General features: G+C 37.9%; 1 protein-coding gene across 1 annotated transcript in view; it reads right to left on the bottom strand.

Annotated features, from left to right (window-relative positions):
• Positions 1 to 20,161, bottom strand: part of PCNX2 (pecanex 2) — a 688,168-nt gene that overhangs the window by 47,415 nt on the left and 620,592 nt on the right. Inside the window, exons 26-27 of the mRNA XM_007938510.1 lie at positions 5,477 to 5,710; positions 3,709 to 3,821 (exon numbers count right to left, since the gene is read on the bottom strand). Coding sequence (XP_007936701.1) covers positions 3,709 to 3,821; positions 5,477 to 5,710 — 347 coding nt within the window. The remainder of the gene's footprint in view (positions 1 to 3,708; positions 3,822 to 5,476; positions 5,711 to 20,161) is intronic.

Raw genomic sequence — 20,161 nt, 5'->3', positions numbered from 1 at the left:
GATATATGCACACCCATGTTCATTGCAGCGCTATTTACAATAGCCAAAAGATGGAAACAACCTAGGTGTCCATCAACTGATGAATGGATAACCAAACTATGGTACATACACACAATGGAATACTATGCAACCCTAAAGATAATGTAGAATCTGCAAAACATTGCATAATGTGGATGAACTTGCAGGACATTATGCTGAGTGAGATAAGTCAATCAGAGGAAGGACAAATATTGTAGTAGTCCATTATTGTAAAAGTCAAGGAAAGGTTTATCTATGGAAGGAAATTTTCTTTGTTGGTTACCAGATGTGGGAGGGGAGAGGAGGGAACACAGTTAGATAGACAGAGATAAGTATTGATTTGGGTGAAGAGAAGGGCAATGTACCAAATGTGAGTGATCAACATGGTAGCACTGAGGAAGAGGAAGACAGAAAGAGGTACATGGGAGGTACAGACAACAAAGATGAACCCTTTTGCATATACAGTACTGTGTTGTCAGGGAAGGCAAACAGATATACAAATGGATAGAAGGGTAGACAAGCTGAACTATTAGGTAAGTCTATGAAGTAGGGTTTGTACCCAAGACCATGTATAGGGTTGGCAGACAATGGTCTTATAAGTGTATTTGTATGATCTGTAAGAATTCCCAGGTGTATAGTAGAGCTGACAATGGACAATGTTGTAGTCACTTCTTGGTAACAGCCAGCTACCCAGTGGGACCGAGTAGTTGTACCTGTGGCTTGGGATCATAGTCGCAGAGGACATCAAGCTCAATTGGCATAGCATACTACACAAAACATTGTTCCACCTCCTACTTTGGGGAGCAGCGACTGAGATCTTAAAAGGTTGCAAGCAGCTATCTATATGCAACGATGGGTCTGTCCTCGTCCAGAGCAAAGAAGAATGAAGAAAACCAAAGATTAATGGAAACAATTAGTCCTAATGACTGTTACATCATGCATCTGCAGTCTATAGGACTATGAGACCAGAAGAACTATATAGTGCCAGCAACCACTGTCAACCACTCAAGGAGGATCTATGTAGGAGATCCTGGCTAGACAGGGAGAACAATGTGGAATAAAACTCAAAATCATTTGGAAAAAAAAAAAGGGGAGGGAGCAGGTTTGCTGGTATGATAGAGCCTGATGGAACCACTGAGACTATGACCCCTAGCTGCCCTTCAGGTCTGGAATTGAGCACACCCCTGTGGCTTCCAGCCAAACAAAAGACAGGCATAAGCGTTGAACATTTACCTGAGGTAGATACACTCCTCAGAGAGAACAATCATGGGAGAAAGAAGGGTTATTTATACACAGGGAGACAGCTCAGGGGGCAGGACTGCATGGAGGGATGGACACAGAGAAGAGGTAACTATCATGAGGAAGTGGGAGGGGAGCTGTTGCATTGAGTTAAATTATAGTCAATGTCATGGGGAAAAGTGTATGTGAACTGCTGTATGTAAAGCGAATTTGCTCTGTACATTTTCACTCAAATCACCAAAAAAAAAAGAAAAAAGACAGCTGGTAAGCATGGTACTAAATCAAGGGGGAAAAAAAATAAGTAGACCAAGAAAGAAATGCTTGGATCAAGAATATATAACCAAATTACACAAAGAATTAGAATAAAGCAATCTTTAAAAAGATCTTAGATGTGAACTCAGAGTAAAATATTTATATCATTGATTTGAAATTAGTAAAGAACTTTAAATTGATCAAACAAAAGACCTTGTTATATTGCTTTAACCATCTGCCTGCATGCTATCTGAAGACTCACTTTGTTATTTCAAATGCAAAATCCTACGATCCTATGAAACTCTTCTCTTCTAAATACTTCTCTATTTTCAAATTAAATAAGCAGCCCACTATAGGAGCACAGATCATACTCTTACAAAACCCATGAATGATTTTTTTGCTAGACTTTCAAACAAAAATCATATTTAGTCTCATCTGGCTACAAAGGTAGTTGCTAGAATCTAGTATGAGGCTGAGTCAGGTAGGAGAACAGAGAGAGAGGCTGGAAGACAGCTCCTCCCCAAAGTGTTTTCATATCATGAGTATTAATACAATCCTTTACAGATAAGTAATTTGGCCTTGCTCATCTGTGAAGAATATAATAAAATTCTGAGATGTGGGAGATGAAAAAGTAGCTAACTCTAATTATCTGAGGTTCTTACTTTCCTCTCTTCGTGATTCAAAGCTACTGCCTTCAGAGAGAAATGAAAGGAATTGCCAACCCCAACACATCTCTATTTATCACTTCACAACTTATAATATCTTTCAACTGCTTGCCTCCACTGATGACTCACAGCCATCTTCTTCAGGAAAGGCATTCAGAAGTATAGTCAACCATGAGACTCTCTGGACCTGTCAACAATCACTTACCTGCCTGGAGTGGTGAGAGCTGTGAAACAGATATAATAGGGTTGTTTACCCTTAACAAGCTTGTAATCTAACTTAATAACAAAAACTCACTCAAGTCAAATATCAAAAGAACTCCTTTTTCAGAGCACATGGAAAATAAAGTACAGCCATATAAAGAAAGTCCAAGTAGAGGGAGAAACTGAGGGGTAGTTAAAGGAGGTTCTTAGGGATTCTGACTATGATTCAATAGTGGAGTCTTGAACAATCAATTTTTAAAAATTCCCTTTTTTCTTTATGGTCCTTGACCTTGGCCAAACACTGAAATCACCTGCAGAACTTCAATAAATATTGATTCCTGGACACATCCACAGGGATATTTATGGATGTAACTGGTCTATGCTGAAGTACAGCATGGAGAACAGATACAGCTTTAGAAACCCAAGGATGGGTTGTTCTGAGTCAAATTGACTCACTAGCAGTGAGTTTGGTCTTGGTTTGGTTAAGACTGAGCTGACCAACCAAGGAGACTCTCATGGACAGGCAGTGTCCAGAACCACTGGTGTCAGATGTTAAGGAACTTAGAGAAAGCTGTGAAATGATTGCTGAATTGGATCACTTGAAGGTGACCGATGAAATGAGTTAAGAGCAGTTTTGTGAGTGTGAGGAGAGAAGGCAAACTTGAGGCAGTGAGGGCTGTAAGCAGTTTCATTGTGAGTGACGGTTCAAAAGTTTGTTTGTAAATCAAAGAGGTGACCTGAGTGACAGAACATGCCAAGGGGCCAGGACGGAGTTTAATTTTTTGCTTTTATTTCTTCAAGAAAAAAGATGTGGGTTGCTTACACAGAAGGGATGATCCAGTAGAAAGAGAGTTTGAAAAGTAGGAAAAGGGAAATGTCATCAATCAGAGTCTCTTTGAGACAGAACAGAGTGGGATGGGGATTTGAGAACAGATGTGAGGGTTTTCTTTTTGAGAGAGTAGGAGCTAACATCTATTAAGCATCAGCTTTGCTAGGTATCAGGCCAGACACTGTGTAGCCATAATTTCATTAATCTTCCCAGCAAATCTTCAAGGATTGTCATAGGGTTGAAGGCCCTATACCCAAAACTGTTGCATCTTGACTGTTCCACATTAATGATATTTCCAAATCCTCCAAAAGACAGCAGTGGTCAAAAATAATTGTGGCAGCCCCATCATGGTTTATTATAGAAAGAACTAAATAAAGGAGTATAAGCAGTCCAACTTTAAAATAAAGAAAAACATTGACAAAATCTGTCAAAAAAATAAAAATAAAAATATAAAAATAAAAACATTGGTAATGGTTTAAGAAATCCCAGTGTTTCCCCAGGTACCTGAGAGCCATGTTGTGAGCTGCAGTTCCCAGAGCTCTCCTCCCCAGGATACACAGGGCAAAAGACAGAGTTACCAAAGGAGAGTCCTCATCACTGTCCAGAGTCTTCAAAGGCTGAAAGAGGAGGAACGGCAATTCAACTTTCACACAGGCTCCAATATGTACCAATTCTTAAATGTAGGAGGAGCTCTGGTAGTACAGTGACTAAGGAATGTGACTGCTTACCAAAAAGTCAGTGGTTCAAACCCTCCAGCCATTTTGTGGGAGAATAATGAGGCAGTCTGATTCCTTAAAGATTTAAAGCCTTGGAACCCTACTCTGTCCTGTAAGGCCACTATGAGTCGGAATCGACTCATTGGCATGGGTTTGGTTTGGATTTGGGGTTAAATGTAGAGTTCAAGGAGACTTTTTAAGTCAGGCATTATGGTCAGCCTATGGCCTCTATAATAATCCCAGGGGTGGAGAACTCTCTACTTCCTGAAGCTCTTATGGTTGGACATAGAAATAAATAAAAATGGGGATGCTATATTATGGGAGAAAGGGGCTAATGTGTGATTTTATGATTTAATTCCCTAGAAGTTTGAATATGGCCCTTCAGTTCATGACTGTAAGTCAGAACATAGTCAACTGAGTGCCCACTTTAACAATCTCCAACATAGGGGAAGGGTTTTGCTCTAGCATGAAGAGAAGAGATAAATGCACATGAAGAAGTTAGAATGAGGATTTTGCCTTTTCCCTATAATAAAGAGTCCTTTGACTTGACCATAAGTCCAAAATCAACAACTAAGTTAAAAGTGTCATCCAAAGTTAGTTTATTTTAAAAGGAAATGAAAGTGTAGTGTGGAAGAAATTGAAAGTTGCAGTATCTTTTACAAAAAATGAAACTACTCTATTTCATCCACCAAATGAGGAATGAGGAGGACCATCATGAATATCAATAGATGCCTCAAATATCTCCACCACCTGAAGAGTACAAGCAGGGGTAAAGATGGTCAGTACACATTTGCCTTGGTCTATCTGGAGAAGCCAGGTTCTACCACCTGCTTGTTCTGCCACCAGGTCAAGCCATGGGGCTAGTGTCATAGTTTGATTCTCTCTCTACAGGACATACCATGTACTTTATCAGCTGCTGGGGAAGTTGTTTTCAATATGGACCCACTTTCTCCATCAATTGCACATTGATTCAGCCTTTCAAATAGTGTTTTCCTCCCCTTTGTCTTCTTCCTCTCCCTCCTCCCCATTTCTTTTTGTAAGCTGACATTGTCCTTGTTTTCATTTCTGAGAGGTAGGATCCACCTCCAGATGACCCTCAGCAACTGAACAAATTGACAGGAGAGAAGCAACTACAGAAGTAAGTGGGACTATCTGATTGTTAAGTAAAATCTGCATGTCCATGATTAGATCTGTTCACAAAATCTTCCTAAAGATTTTCAGCAGAGGTAGACTCTGTATAGCAATCTCAAAATGAAATTTTAAACAAAGAAATTTTCAATGTTTTAAAATGATTTTAGAGGCTGAAAATGGCATTGATCTTGCAGCATAGCACAGAGGGAAACATACCTTCAAAGCTGCTCACTGGAGACACAATGTATTAATTCTTCCAGTTAATTGTACTGAACTGTTAAATAAATACCAAAATGCTAATGCTTTTTCTCCCCTCTAGTTTATTTAGTCCACCATGGAGTATAAGAATGAGATGGACTTTCAAATGTTTCTTGTTTAAAAATCTTACATTCAATGTCCATCTTCCCCCCACCCCCCCAACCTACCTCTTGTTGTTTCTGTGCACAGTACTGGATCCATTCTAGGTAAACATTGCAATAGCTGGCTCTGGTGATCCCCTGAAGACACGGCACATAGTCATCATCAATGTTAATGTTGAACATTGCAAGGTCACGCTCAACATAATGCCACTTGGCAAAAGGCTGCAGGGACTTCAGAAGTGACTCATTTTTGATCCAGGAGAGGAGTTTTGGTGATGTGACCATATAGTATATTATACTCTGTAGAGAAAAAGCAAGAGTTTGAGCACTCACAAACATTCTAAACCAGATAGATTTTTATTTATTAGATCTCAGAAAGTAAATCAATTTCAGGAAAGTATGAGGCAAAAAAATCTCCACATGTGGTATCATTTGTATTTACTACCCTATTTAGTTTATAAATCCACTTGAGACATCCTAAAATATCTTCTCTTAAGGGTCAATGTAAGAAAGAATGATGCAAAAGAATATGATGCTAACAGTATGTGAGACAACAGAATTTTCATAGTGAGAAAGGATGACAGAGAGAAGCAGAGTGATGGAATTACTTCACACTTCTATTTATGTCAGGACACAGTGAGTCCAGCTGTGAGAAAGGTGAGAAGAACCTCTTCTAGAGCACACCCCTCTGTGTGTTATAACCAAAGGCCTTTGACTGCATTAAAATGACATTGTTCCTATGGAAACTATTTATGATGTGAAAACAATATAGCACACACACACATAATACTGGGTGCTCAAACCTTTGACATCTATGACATATTAAAAAAAAAAAACTTATGGGAAGGAGGATCTAAGATCATGGATTAGGTAGATATACAATCTAGACTTTCTTCAACAAAGATTCTAGAAACCAGGTGAAATAGATATGGTGACAATCCTGGAGCCCAGAAGTTCCAGAAAAAGATAAAAATGTAGATTAAATATCTATTAGAGGAAAAGATTGGAATGGGTGCAAATGTGGTACTCTTCTCATCAGATGGCTAAGTTGCTGTCTTCCAAATTTCTTGGCATAGGTGAGGAAGCACTTCCAGCACTATATCCATTTGTTGAAACATCTCAATGGGTATTATGTCAATTCCAGGAGCCTTTTTTTTCCCCCAATTCCTTCAGTGCAGCTTGGACTTCTTCCTTCAAGAGCATGGGTTCTTGATCATATACTACCTCCTGAAATAGTTGAACATCAAATCTTTTTGGTACAGTGACTCTATGTATTCTTTCCATCTTCTTTTGATGCTTCAAACATCCTTCAATATTTTGTCAATAGAATCCTTCAATATTGCAACTTGAGGCTTGAAATTTTACTTCTGTTCTTTCACCTTGAGAAATGCGTGTTCTTCCTTTTTGGTTTCCTAACTCTTGATCTTTGCACAGTTCATAATAATACTTTACTTTGACTTCTCAATCCACCCTTTGAAATCTGTTCAGCTCTTTCCTTTCATCAGTTCTTCCATTTGCTTTAGCTACTCTCTGTTCAAGAACAAGTTTCAGAGTGTCTTCTGACATTAATTTTGGTGTTTTCTTCATTTTCTGTCTTTTTAAGACCTTTTGCTTTCTTCATGTATGATGTTCTTGATGTCATACCACAACTTGTCTGGTCCTTGGTCATTGGTATTGAATGGGTCCAATCTGTTCTTCAGATTGTCTCTAAGTTCAGGTGAAATATAATAAGGTATTTTGGCTCTTGTAGACTTGTTTTAATTTTCTTCAGGTTCAACTTCAACTTGAACATGAGCAATTGATGGTCTGTTCTATAGTCAACTCCTGGCCTTGTCTGATTGGCATGTAACAACAACAACATGAGTCTATACATAGAAACCCCAGAGAGTCAACAACAAAACTACTGGAACTAATAGAAGGATTCAGTAAAGTGGCAAGGTATAAGATCAACATACAAAAACTAGTCAGATTCCTCTACACTATCAAAGATATCTCTGAAAAGGAAATCAGGAAAACAATTCTATTTACAATAGCCACCCAAAGGTGAAGTATGTAGGAATAAATCTAATAAAAGATACAAATGACCTATATAAAGAAAATTACAAAACACTACTATAATAAATCAAAGGAGAGCTACATAAATGGAAGAATATATCATGTTCATAGCTAGCAAGAGTTAAGTTTGTATAAATGTCAATACTGCCTAAAGTGATCTACAGATATAATGCAATCCTAATCTAGATTCCATCATCATTCTTTAAAGAGATGGAAAAGTAATCAGCAACTTTATATGTAAAGAAAAGAGACCACATATTAGCAAAGTATTACTAATGAAGAAGAATAAAGTAGGAGGCCTCACACTCCCTGACCTCAAAACCTACTATATATGATAATAAAATAATAATAAAAATAGCTTGCTATTGTCACAATGACAGAAACATTGGCCCATGGAACAGAATTGAAACCCCAGAAGTAAACCTATCCTCTTATGGCTAGCTAATCTTTGATAAAAGTCTGAAACCAATTAAATGGGAAGAGATAGTCCTTTTAACAAATGGCACTGGCAAAGCTGGGTATCTATTTGCAGAAAAAGAAAACAGGTTCTATATCTCTCACCATATAAAAAAATCTAACTCAAGATGGATCAAAGACCTAAATGTAACATTTTAAATTGTAAAGATATCAAGGAAAAATAACAGGAATAAACTTAGAGTCTGTAATACAGGCATAAATAAACTATCAAACATAAATAAAATTGTACAAACACCAGAAGACTACATTTATGCTTATCAAAAGACTTCAGTAAGAGAGTAAAATGGGAACCTATAAATTAGGAAATAATTTTTGGCAATGACATATGGGACAGGGAAAAGACAAACCAAAAACCAAACTCACTGCCATCAACTTTCTGAGGCAGTATCACTATGGAAGTAGAAAGCTTCAATACCTCAGCAACAAAAAGAAAAACATTCCAATTTAAAAAATGGGCAGAGAACATGAACAGACACCTTCGCCAAAGAAGATATTCAGGCAACAAAAAGTATATGAAGAAATGCTTATGATAGAAGCCATTCCAAAAGTCAAACCAAATTCACTGCCATCAAGTTGATTATGACTCATAGAAACCCCCTTGGGTTTCTGAGGTGAGGTAAATCTTTACAGAAGTAGATTGCCCAGTCTTCCATCTGTGGAGTGGCTGGTGGGTTTGAACTGCCAGCCTTCTGGGTAGCAACTCATTAGGGAAATGACATTAGCTAAACAATAATGAGATAATATCTCATCTTAGGATTTATGTTGTTGTTGTTATGTGCCGTCGAGTTGAACCCGACTCATAGCGATGCCTCCTTGGGTTTCTGAGGCAGTATCACTATGGAAGTAGATTGCCCCACCTTCCTTCCGAGGAGTGGCTGGTGGGTTTGAACCACCAGCCTCTGCTTAGCAGTCAAGTGCCTTTAGCCACTATGCTACCAGACAGAAACCCACAAATGCTGGCAAGGGGGAGGAGAAATTGAAATTCTCACACACTATTGATGGGACTTGTAAAATGATACAACCATTGTGGAAACCAGTATGGCATTTCCTTAAAAAGTTGGAAATTTAAATACCATGTTATTGTTGTTAGGTGTCATCAAGTCAGCTCTGACTCATAATGACAGTATGTACAACAGAATGAAACACTGACCAGTCCTGCACCACCCTCACAATACTTGCTATGCTTGAGCCCATCATTGTAACCTCTGTGTCAATACATCTTGTTGAGGGCCTTCCCTTTCTTCTCTGACCCTCCACTTTACCAAGTATGATATCCTTCTCCAAGGAATGGTCACTTCTGACAACATGACCAAGTAGGTGAGATGAATTCTGTCCATTCTTGCTGCTAAGGAGTATTCCAGCTGCACTTCTTGCAGGACAGATTTGTTCATTCTTCTAGCAGTCCATGGTAGTTTCAGTATTCTTTGCCAACACCACAATTCAAAGGCATCAGTTCTTTAATCTTCTTTATTCATTGTCCAGCTTTCACATGCATATGAGGTGATTGAAAATACCATGGCTTTGGTTAGGCACACCTTAGACTTCAAAGTGAAATTGTTGCTTTTTAACACTTACATTATATAAATGAAATACCACAAGATCCAGCAATACTAACCTCGAGAAAGAAAAGTCATGACACAAACAGATATATGCATATCCACATGTTCATCACAGTATTATTCACAATAGGAAAAAGACATAAACACCCTAACAGTGGATGAATAGATAAAAAAATTTTGGTACATACACACAATGGAATAGTATGCAACATTAAAGAATAATAATGAATCTGTAATACACCTCATAACATGGATGAACCTAGAGGACATTATACTGAGTGAAATTTCACTAATTAGTCAATCACAAAAGAACAGATATTGTGGAAAATAACTACTATAAAAAAGTGAATTAATAAAGAAAAAGACAGAGATGTGCAATGAAAGTAAATATTATTACAAACACAATTCTGCATAATCAGTAATAACAAATATTAATATATAGATGGATACATAAGTAGACAGCAAGATGACCAAGTGTGGGTAGGTGAATGAGGATATACCCATGACCATATACAGGTTTGATAGTTAATATTTCTACATAAGTATTTGTATGTGCTATGAAAATGTCCATATACATAATAGAACTAGCAGGGGCAAAATTATGATAATTTCTTAGCCACAACTAAACACTTTGAGGAGTGAGTCACTGTCCTTTGGACTTGGGACCATGTTGTCAGGGATATCAAGCTTAACTTTCACAGCATAGTACATAAAATATTGTTCTACATTCTACTTTGGTTAGTAGTGACAGGGATCTTAAAACCTTGCAAGTGGCCATGCAAGATGTAATTACTTATCTCTTTTCATTCAGAGCTAGAAAGAGTGAAGAAAATCAAGGATGAAAGAAAATAATCCAAGGAATAAGTCCATGGAAACTTTTGCCTACATGACCTTGAGACCAGAAGAACCAGATGGTGCCCAGCTACCACTGCCAACAACTCAGAAAGGAATCAAAATTGCAGATCAAGGATAGAGTGGAAGAAAAATGGGGAAAAAATTCAAAATTAACCAAAAATCAAACCAAACTCACTGCCATCAAGTTGATTCCAACTCATAGTGACCTCTCCTTTGGTTTCTGAGGTTCTATCTCCATGGAAGTAGATTGCCCAATCTTCATTCTGAGGACTGGCTGGTGAGTTTGAACCATCAGCCTTCTGGTAAGCAGTCAAATGCCTTAGGCACTATGCCACCAGAGGAAATGGAAAAACCAATCACTATTTTTTCAAAAAGTTTTTATTGTGATTTGGGTGCGAATTTACAAAGCAGATTAATTTTACTGTCAAAAGTTCATATATATTTTGTTTCATGGCACCAATTATATGCCAGTAAATAGCTTCCTACCTATCTCCACCCTGTTACTATCCCTTTCCTGTGTCCTTCTTATCTATGCATTCCTGACTGTTCAATCACTAATGTTACATGAAAAGAAAAGAGTCCTCATATAAGCAAAGCACTACTGAAGAAGTACACACAGGGAGACTGCTCAGGGTGTAGGAGTGCATGGGAGGGAAGGACAAAGAGAAGAGGTAACTATGGGGAGGAAGTGGGGGAAACTGTTGCATTGTGGGAAATTGCAGTCAAAGTTATGAGACAAAGTGTATGTGAGCTGCTGTATGGAAAGTGAATTTGCTCTGTAAACTTTCACCTAAATCACAATGAAAATTTTTAAAAAAGTCAGAATAAAGATTTAAAAGAAATAAAGAGAACCTAAGAGCTATGTGGGATGACATGAAAAGGAATAACATACATCTGATTGGAATACCAGAACAAGACCACTGGGGAAACTGTCAAAGATGCACTAACAGAAAATTTCCTGCATATCATGAAGGACAATCCAAGAAGCTCAATGAACCCCCATATAAAATAGATGCCAAGAGAGTCACCAAGGCTTATCATAATCAAACTTTCCAGAACCAAAGGCAAAGAAAGAATCTTGAGAGCAGCTTGGGAAAAATGAAATGTCACTTATAACAGAAAGCCAATAAGAATAAGCTCTGATTTCTCAGCAGAAACCAGGCAGGCAAGAAAGCAATCAGATGGCATATACAAAACCTTGAAGGAAAAGAATTATCAACCAAGAATTCCATACCCAGCCAAACTATCCCTCAAATATGAGGGTGAAATCAAGACATTCCCAGACAAGCAGAAGTTAAGGGAATTTGTGAAAACCAGACCAACCCTACAAGAAATGTTAAAGGGAATCCTTCCAATAGAGAACCCACAACAGAGAACAACAAATTAAAATCAAGATATTTCACACCACCACCTAGAAACCAAATCAGAAAAAGATTCTCAAAATAAGCTCACAAAAAATGTATTTAAAGAAATAGAGGAATCAATTTGCAAACAACTCCAGCAACAGAGCAAATAGAGGGAATGAAAGTTTGAATTACAAAACTTCCCAATGGAGAGGAAGACAGGACAATGTCTTTATAGAAAACACTGTTCCAAACTTAGGAGGAAAAGAATTTACTTCAGGGCAACTAGAAAGAAAATTAACAATCCTTCTAAACAAACTCAGAAGAAGAAAATCACAAGGAATTAGTAAGCATAAAATTAACAATAATGAGGGTAAGAGAAAAAACATTTGCTAACAAAATGAACTCAGCACAAAAAAATAAGTAGAAGAAATCACCACAAACAACATAAAACACAATAGAATGACAGTGATAAATTCATACCTATCACTAATTATACTCAATGTGAATGAACTAAATGCACCAGTCAAGAGAAAGAAAATGGCAGACTAGATAAGAAAAGAAGACCCATCAATATGCTGCCTACAAGAGACGCACCTTAGACACAAAGATAAAAATAAATGAAAAATAAAGGGATGGAAAAAAACATGTCAAGCTAATGGCAACCAAAAAAAGAGCAGGAGTAGTGATATTAACTTCTAATGAAATAAACTTCAGGATGAAAACCAGCATAAGGGACAAAGGACACTATATGATGTTAAAAGGATCAATTGACCAAGAGGACATTACCATAATAAATATATATGCACCTAATGAAAGAACTTCAAAATATATAAAGCAAATATTAACTGAATTGAAAGGAAAAATCAATAATTCTGCAATAGTGGTATGAGACTTTAGGACACCACTTTCAAGGAAGGACAGAACAAGAAAAGACTAGAAAAAAAACCCAACAAAGATACAGAAGAACTCAACAACACAATCAACCAACTTGACCTCACAGACATATACAGAGCACTCCACCCAACAAAAGCACAATACACATTCTTCTCTAGTGCACATGGATCACTCTCCAGAATAGATCATATGGTAGGCCAGAAAACAAGCCTCAATATATTTAAACGCATTGAAATACTACAAAGCATCTTCTTGTATCACAACAGTATAAAAGCAGAAATCAATAATAGGAAGACCAAGGGGGGAAAAAAATCAAATATGTGTAAAGGGAATGATATACTGTTTAAAAACTACTGGGTAACAGAAGAAATAAGGTGTAAAATAAGAAAATACCTAGAAACAAATGAGAATGAAAATACAATCTACCAAAACCTTTGGGACACAGTGAAAGCCATAATCAGAAAATTTACAGCAATAAATGCACACAAAAAAAAAAAAAAAAAAGAAGAAGAAGAATCTTTCAAAATCAATACTTTGACTCAATAACTCCAACAATTAAAAAAAAAAAAAAAAAAAAAAAAAAAAAAAAAAAAAAAAAAAAAAAAAGACCAACAAAAGAAACCTATGGTGTATGGAAGTAAAAAAAAAAAATAATAATAATAAAGATCAGAGCAGAAATAAATGAAGCAGAAAACATACAAAGAAAAACAATAAAGAAAAAAACAAGAAGCTGGTTCCTTGAAAAGATTAACAAAATTGACAAACCACTGGGAAATTTAACAAAGGAAAAGAAAAGGAAGATGCAAATAACACAAATAATCAATGAAAAGGGTGACATCACAACAGAACAAACTGAAAAAGAAAAGATAATAACAGAATATTACGAAGAACTTTTTATCCAACAGGAGTTCTGGTGGTGCAGTGCCTAAGGCATGTGACTGCTAACCAGAAGGCTAGTGGTTCAAACCTACCAGCCACTCCTCAGAAGGCAGGTTGGACAATCTACTTCCGTAGTGGTACTGCCTTGGAAACACAAGGAGGGGTCGCTACGAGTAGGATTTGACTTGATGGCAGTGAAAGAGAGAGAGTTTTACTCCAACAGATTCAAGAACCTAGAGGAAATAGACAAATTTCTAGAACACAAGACCTACCTAAACTTACCCAGTCTGAGATAGAATAATTGAACCAACTCATAACAAAAGAAGAAAATTAAGGAGGTCATCGAGAAACTCCCCACACAAAAAATCCTGGCCCAGACGACTTCACTGGAGAATTCTAACAAACATTCAGGGCAGAGCTGACACCTATACTACTCAAACTATTCCAGAACACAGAAAATGATAGGATACTCCCAAATTCATTTTAAGAAGCAAGCATAACCCTGATACAAAAACCAGGGAAAGACACTACTAAAAAGGAAAACTATAGACCAACATCTCTCATGAATATAGATGTAAAAATCTTCAAGAAAATTCCAGCCAACATAATCCAACAACATACCAAAAATATAATACATCATGACCAAGTGGGATTCATACTAGATATGCAAGGATGGTTCAACATCAGAAAAACAATCAATGTAATCAAACACACACAAAACAAAAGAAACATCAATTGATGCAGAAAAGGCATTTGATAAAATCCAACACCCATTCTTGTTCAAAACTCTCAGTAAAATAGGGATAGAAGGGAAAATCCTCAACATAATATACGGCATACATGCAAAACTGACAACCAACATTATTCTCAATGAAGGAAGACTCAAAGCATTCCCCTTGTGATTGGGGACCAAACAAAGATACCTTCTATGACCACTTCTATTTAATATTGTATTGGAAGTCCCAGTCAGGGCAATAATGCAAGAAAGGGATATGAAAAGTATCCAAACTGGTAAGGAAGAAGTAAAACAATTCCTATTCGCAGATGACGTGATCTTATAGAAAACCCAAGATTTCAGCAAAAAAAAAAAAATTACTGGAATAATAGAAACATTCAGCAAAGTGGCAGGATAGAAGGTCAAAATACAAAAATCAGTTGGATTCCTCAACATCAACAAAGACACCTCTGAGGAGAAAATAAGGAAAACAATACCATTTAACAATAGCAACCAGAAACATAAAATGCTTAGGAATAAATCTTACCAGGGACACAAAAGACCTATACAAAGAAAACTACAAAACATTACTACAAAAATCTATGAGATGTACATAAATGGAAGAACATACCATGTTAACGGATTGTTGTTTTGTTGTTAGGTGTGATTGAGTCGTTCCGACTCATAGCGACCCCATGCCCAGCAGAACGGAGCACTGCCTGATCCCATGCCAGCTCCATGATCCCTGCTATACTTGAGCCCATCATCTCAGCCACCATGGCAATCCATCTCGTTGAAGGCCTCCCCCTCTTTTGTCGACCCTTCCTCTACCCTACCAAGCATGACATCCTTCTCCAAGGAATGGTCCCTTCTGACAACATGACCAAAATAGGTGAGACGAAGTCTGGCCATTCTCACTTCCAAGGAGCATTTCGGGTGCACTTCCTCTAGGACAGATCTGTTAGTTCTTTTAGAAGTCCATGGTACTTTCAGCATTCTTCACCAGCACCACAACTCAAAAGCATCAACTCTTCTTCGGTCTTCCTTATTCATTGTCCAGCTCTCACATGCATACAAAGTGATTGGAAATATCATGGCTTGTGTCAGGTGGACCTTAGTCCTCAAGGAGACATCCTTACTCCTCAGCACTTGAAACAGTTCCTTCATGGTTGACTTTCCCAGTGCTACACGTCCTCTAATGTCCTGACTGCTGCTTCCATTGGCAGCAATTGTAGAACCAAGCAATGTGAATTCATAAGGTTTTCATAAGGTTTGCCCTGGCCAAATCATTGAGAGGTGGACAGCCTCTTCCTTCTTCCTAGTCTGTCTCAGTCTGTAAGCTGGGCTGCTGCATGTATACCATGTGCATCCTGCTGGCTTTGAAACACCAGTGGCTCAGCCTCAAAACTCACATCAACACGTCACCACGGTAGGACAAACCGACAGACAAGTTTGTCTCCCTGCTGGAAACCTCTAGTACCACCCTGACCTGGGTCCCTGTGGCTCACTTCTCCTGGGTCTGGATTCCTGGGCCTTTTAATCCCCTTTCTACCACTCTCCTGCCCTGCTGCTTTGTTAATGGATAGAAAGACTGAATTTGTGAAAATGTCAACACTACCCAAAGCAATCTATATTTTCAATACAGTCCTGATCCAGATTCCATCAACATTCTTTAAGGACATGGAAAAACCAGTAACTAATTTCATATGGAAAGGGAGGAGACCTCAGACAAGTAAAGTATTGCTGAAGAAGAAAAACAAAGCAGGAGGTCTCACACTCCCAGATCTCAAAACCCACTATACAATCACAGTGTGGTATTGGTACAATAATAGACAAATAGACCAATGGAACAGAATTGAAAACCCAGAAATAGACCCATCCATCTATGGACAGTTGATCTTTGACAAAGGGCCAACATGCATTAAATAAGGGAGAGATAGCCTCTTTACTAAATGGTGCTGGCATAATTGGATATCCACTTGCAGAAAAATGAAACAAAACCCATAACTAATCCCATACACAAAAACAAAGTCAAATTGGATCACAGACTTAAATGTAAAACCTAAAACTATGAAGTTCATCAAAGACAAAACAGAGTCAAATCTAGGGGCCCTAATTTATGGCATAAATAGACTATCAATCATAACCCAAAATGCGCAAACAGCAGAAGGGAAACTAAATGACTAGGACCTTCAAAAATTAAATTCTTATGTGCATTGAAAGACTTCTCCAAAAATGTAAAAAGAGAACCTACAGATTGGGAAAAAATATTTGACTATGACATATCTGTAAAGGGATTTATGTTCAAAATTTATGGAAAACTTCAACACCTCAATACCAAAAAGACAAACAATCCAATTCAAAAATGGGCAAAGGACATGAACACACACTTCACTAAAGATATATAGGCGACCAACAAACACATGAGGAAATGCTCATGATCACTAGCTATTAGAGAGATGCCAGTCAAAACAACAATGAGATATCATCTCAACACAGTAATGATAGAAAAATTCAACAAGACAGAGAATAACAAATTCTGGCAAGGGTGTGGAGTGATTGGAACTCTGATATGCTGATGGTGGGACTGCAAAATGGTACAACCACTGTGGAAAATGGAATGGCATTTCCTTAAAATACTGAAAATAGAAATACCATTTGATCCAGCAATTCCATTACTAGGAGTATACCTTAAAGAGGTGAGAGGCAGGACATGAATAGACATATGCACACCATATGAACATCATTGCAGTATAATTCACTATAGCAAAGGATGGAAACAACCTAAATGCCTATCAACAGATGAATATGAATGGATAACCAAACTATAGTACATTCACATGATGGAATATTAAATAATAATGAAGAATACATGAATCTTCTCATAACATGGATGAATTTGGAGGACATTATGCTTAGTGAAATAAGCCAATCACAGAAGGACAAATAATGTATAAGTCCATTATTGTAAAGAGTCAAGGAAAGGTTTACTCAGGGAAGGAAATTCACTTTGTTGGTTACCAGAGATGGGAGGGAAAGCAAGGGAAAATTTCAGACTAGTTGGGGGTCACCTGTTGATCTGGGTGAGAAGAGGGATGATATGAGAAGAGTCTGGGACCAGCACGCTGATAATGGGGACAGGGAGGACACAGAACTGTGCACAAAAGATATAGACAACAGAGACAAATACTATTTGCACAATACTGCATTACCAGTGACACCAAACACTAGGCAATGGGTAAATGCATAGATAAGTTAGAAGATCAGGTGGGGGTAGGCAAACAGGAATATATTCAAGACAAGGATAGATTTGGCTCAAGATAATCTTACATATGTACTTGTGTTACAAAATTATCCACATAAATTACAGAAGTAACAGAGGACAGGGTTGGAGTATCTTCCCAGAGGCAACCTCACACCTTAAGAGAGAGAATCACTAGGCCTGTGGGCTTGGAACCATAGTCTCAGGGGAAATCATGATCAATTGGCACAACATAAAAAATAAATAAATAAAACCCTCTGCAATCGAGTTGATTCCAACTCATAGCAACTTCCATTGTGTTTCCAAAGCAGTATATCTTTGTGGAAATAGATTGCCCAGTTGTGCTTCCATAGAGTGGCTGGTGGGTTTGAACCACCAACCTCCTGGTTAATAGAGTCAGATGCCTAAGGCACTGTGCTACCAGAGCTCCTTTGGCAAAACATTTTGTTGCTGTTATGTGCTGTCGAGTGGTACCTGACTCATAGCGACCCCTCCTTGGGTTTCCAAGGTGGTATCATTACGGAAGTAGGTTGCCTAACCTTCCTTCTGAGGAGTGGCTGGTGGGTTTGAACTGCCAAACTTCTGATTAGCAGTCAAGTGCCTTAGGCACTACGCTACCAGACATTGTTGTTGTTATGTGTCGTCGAGTCAGACCCAACTCATAGCGACCCCACCTTGGATTTCCGAGGCAGTATCACTATGGAAGTAGATTGCCCAACCTTCCTTCCAAGGAGTGGCTGGTAGGTTTGAACCTCCAGCCTTCTGATTAGCAGTCAAGTGCCTTAGGCACTATGCTAACAGAGCTACATCCTACTTTGGTGAGTAGCAACAAGGGTCTTGAAAACTTTTGAGTGGCCATCTAAGATGCAGCTATTGGTCTCCTCTTGCCTGGAGTAAAGAAGAGTGAAGAAAATCAAAGTCATTTGGAAACAATTAGTCCAAAGATAGGATAAACCAGGAGGACCTCAGCCTTCATGACCCTGAGACCAGAAGATATAGATGGTGCCCAGTTACCAATGCCAACCACTCAAAAAGGGATTGAAATTGCAGATCCTGGTTAGAGTTGGAGGACAACTGTGGAACAAAATTCAAATACACAAAAGTTACCAGAATTACTGGTCAGACAGAGATTGGTGGAACCCCCAAGACTATGGCCCTGGGTTATCCTTCAGGCCTAGAAATGGACTCACTTCCATAAATTTGCTCTCAGCCCAACAGTAGAAAGACCTACCTGCCAAGCACCTACCCCATGGAGATTCACCCACCTATGCTAGGGAGATGCACCCCTCAGATGAATCAATCATGAGACATTAGAGGTGTAGCATTTGCACAGAGGAAAAGCTGGATAGACAGGAATGCATAGATGAGAAGGGCACAGGGAGGGGGTAGTCACAGGAAGGAGGGATTGTTATGGTTGGGGATTGTAATTGGGGCTGTGAAATCAAATGTGCCTGAACTGTTGAATGTAAAACAAATTTGTTTTCTAAACTTGCACCCAAAGCACAATAATAATAATAAAAAAAAAAGTGCTGGCAAAATCAGATATCCATTTGCAGAAAAATGAAAGAAGATCCATACTTCATAACATACACAAAAACTACAGATGGATCAAAGACTTAAATGTAAAACCTAAAACTATAAAGTTCATCAAAGAATAAATAGAGGCAAACTTAGGTGCCCTAATATATGGCATTTTAGACTGCCAAACATTTACTTATGTAAAAGCACAAACAGTAGATGATAATAAGCTAGATGACTGGGACCTTCTAAAAATTAAGTTCTTATGTGCATCAAAAGACTTCTCCACAAGAGTAAAAAGTGAACCTTACTGATTGGGAAAAAATAGTTAGCAATGATGTATCTGACAAGGGGATTACTTCTAAAATGTATAGAAAATTCCAACACCTCAACATCAAAAAGACAAACAATCCAACTTAAAAAATGGACAGAAAACATGAACAAACACTTTACCAAAGAAGATATTCAGGCAGCAAATAAACATATGAAGAAATATTCTTGATCATTAGCCTTTAGAGAGATGCACATCAAAACAACAATGAGATACCATCTCACCCCAGCAATAATAGCAAAGTTCAATGAGACAGAAAATAATAAAAGCTGGCGAGGATGTGGAGAGATTGAGACCCTCATACACTGCTAGTGGGACTGTAAAATGATTCAACCACTGTGGAAAATGGTATTATGATTCCTTAAAAAATTGGAGCTAGAAATATCATTTGATCCACCAATTCCATTACTAGGTATATATCCTAAAGAAATGAGGGTCAGTACACAAATATATGCACACTCAAGTTCATCACAGCACTATTCACAATAGCAAAAAGATGGAAACAACCTAATTGCCTATCAGTGGAGGAATGGATAACCAACAACTGACACAATGTACATACACCAATGGAATACTATGCCACACAAAAGAATAATGTAGAATCTGTGAAACAGTATATAATGTGGATGAACTTCTAGGACATTATGCTGAGTGAAATTAGTCAATCACAGAAGGACAAATACTGTATTAGTGCACTATTGTAAAAAATCAAGGAAAGGTTTACAAACAGAAGGAAACTTTCTTTGTTGGTTACCAGGGATGAGAGGGGACGTGAGAAAATATTGTTAGATACATAAGAGACAAGTATTGATTTGGGTGAAGGGAAAGGCAATATATTAAAAGTGAGTGACCAACACGAT

Source organism: Orycteropus afer, unplaced genomic scaffold (assembly GCF_000298275.1).
Source record: "Orycteropus afer afer isolate SDZICR_OR568_19922 unplaced genomic scaffold, OryAfe1.0 scaffold00050, whole genome shotgun sequence".
In the NCBI taxonomy this organism is placed as follows: domain Eukaryota; kingdom Metazoa; phylum Chordata; class Mammalia; order Tubulidentata; family Orycteropodidae; genus Orycteropus; species Orycteropus afer.
Note: the sequence above shows the minus strand (reverse complement) of the source record. Positions and strands in the feature narration are given on the sequence as shown.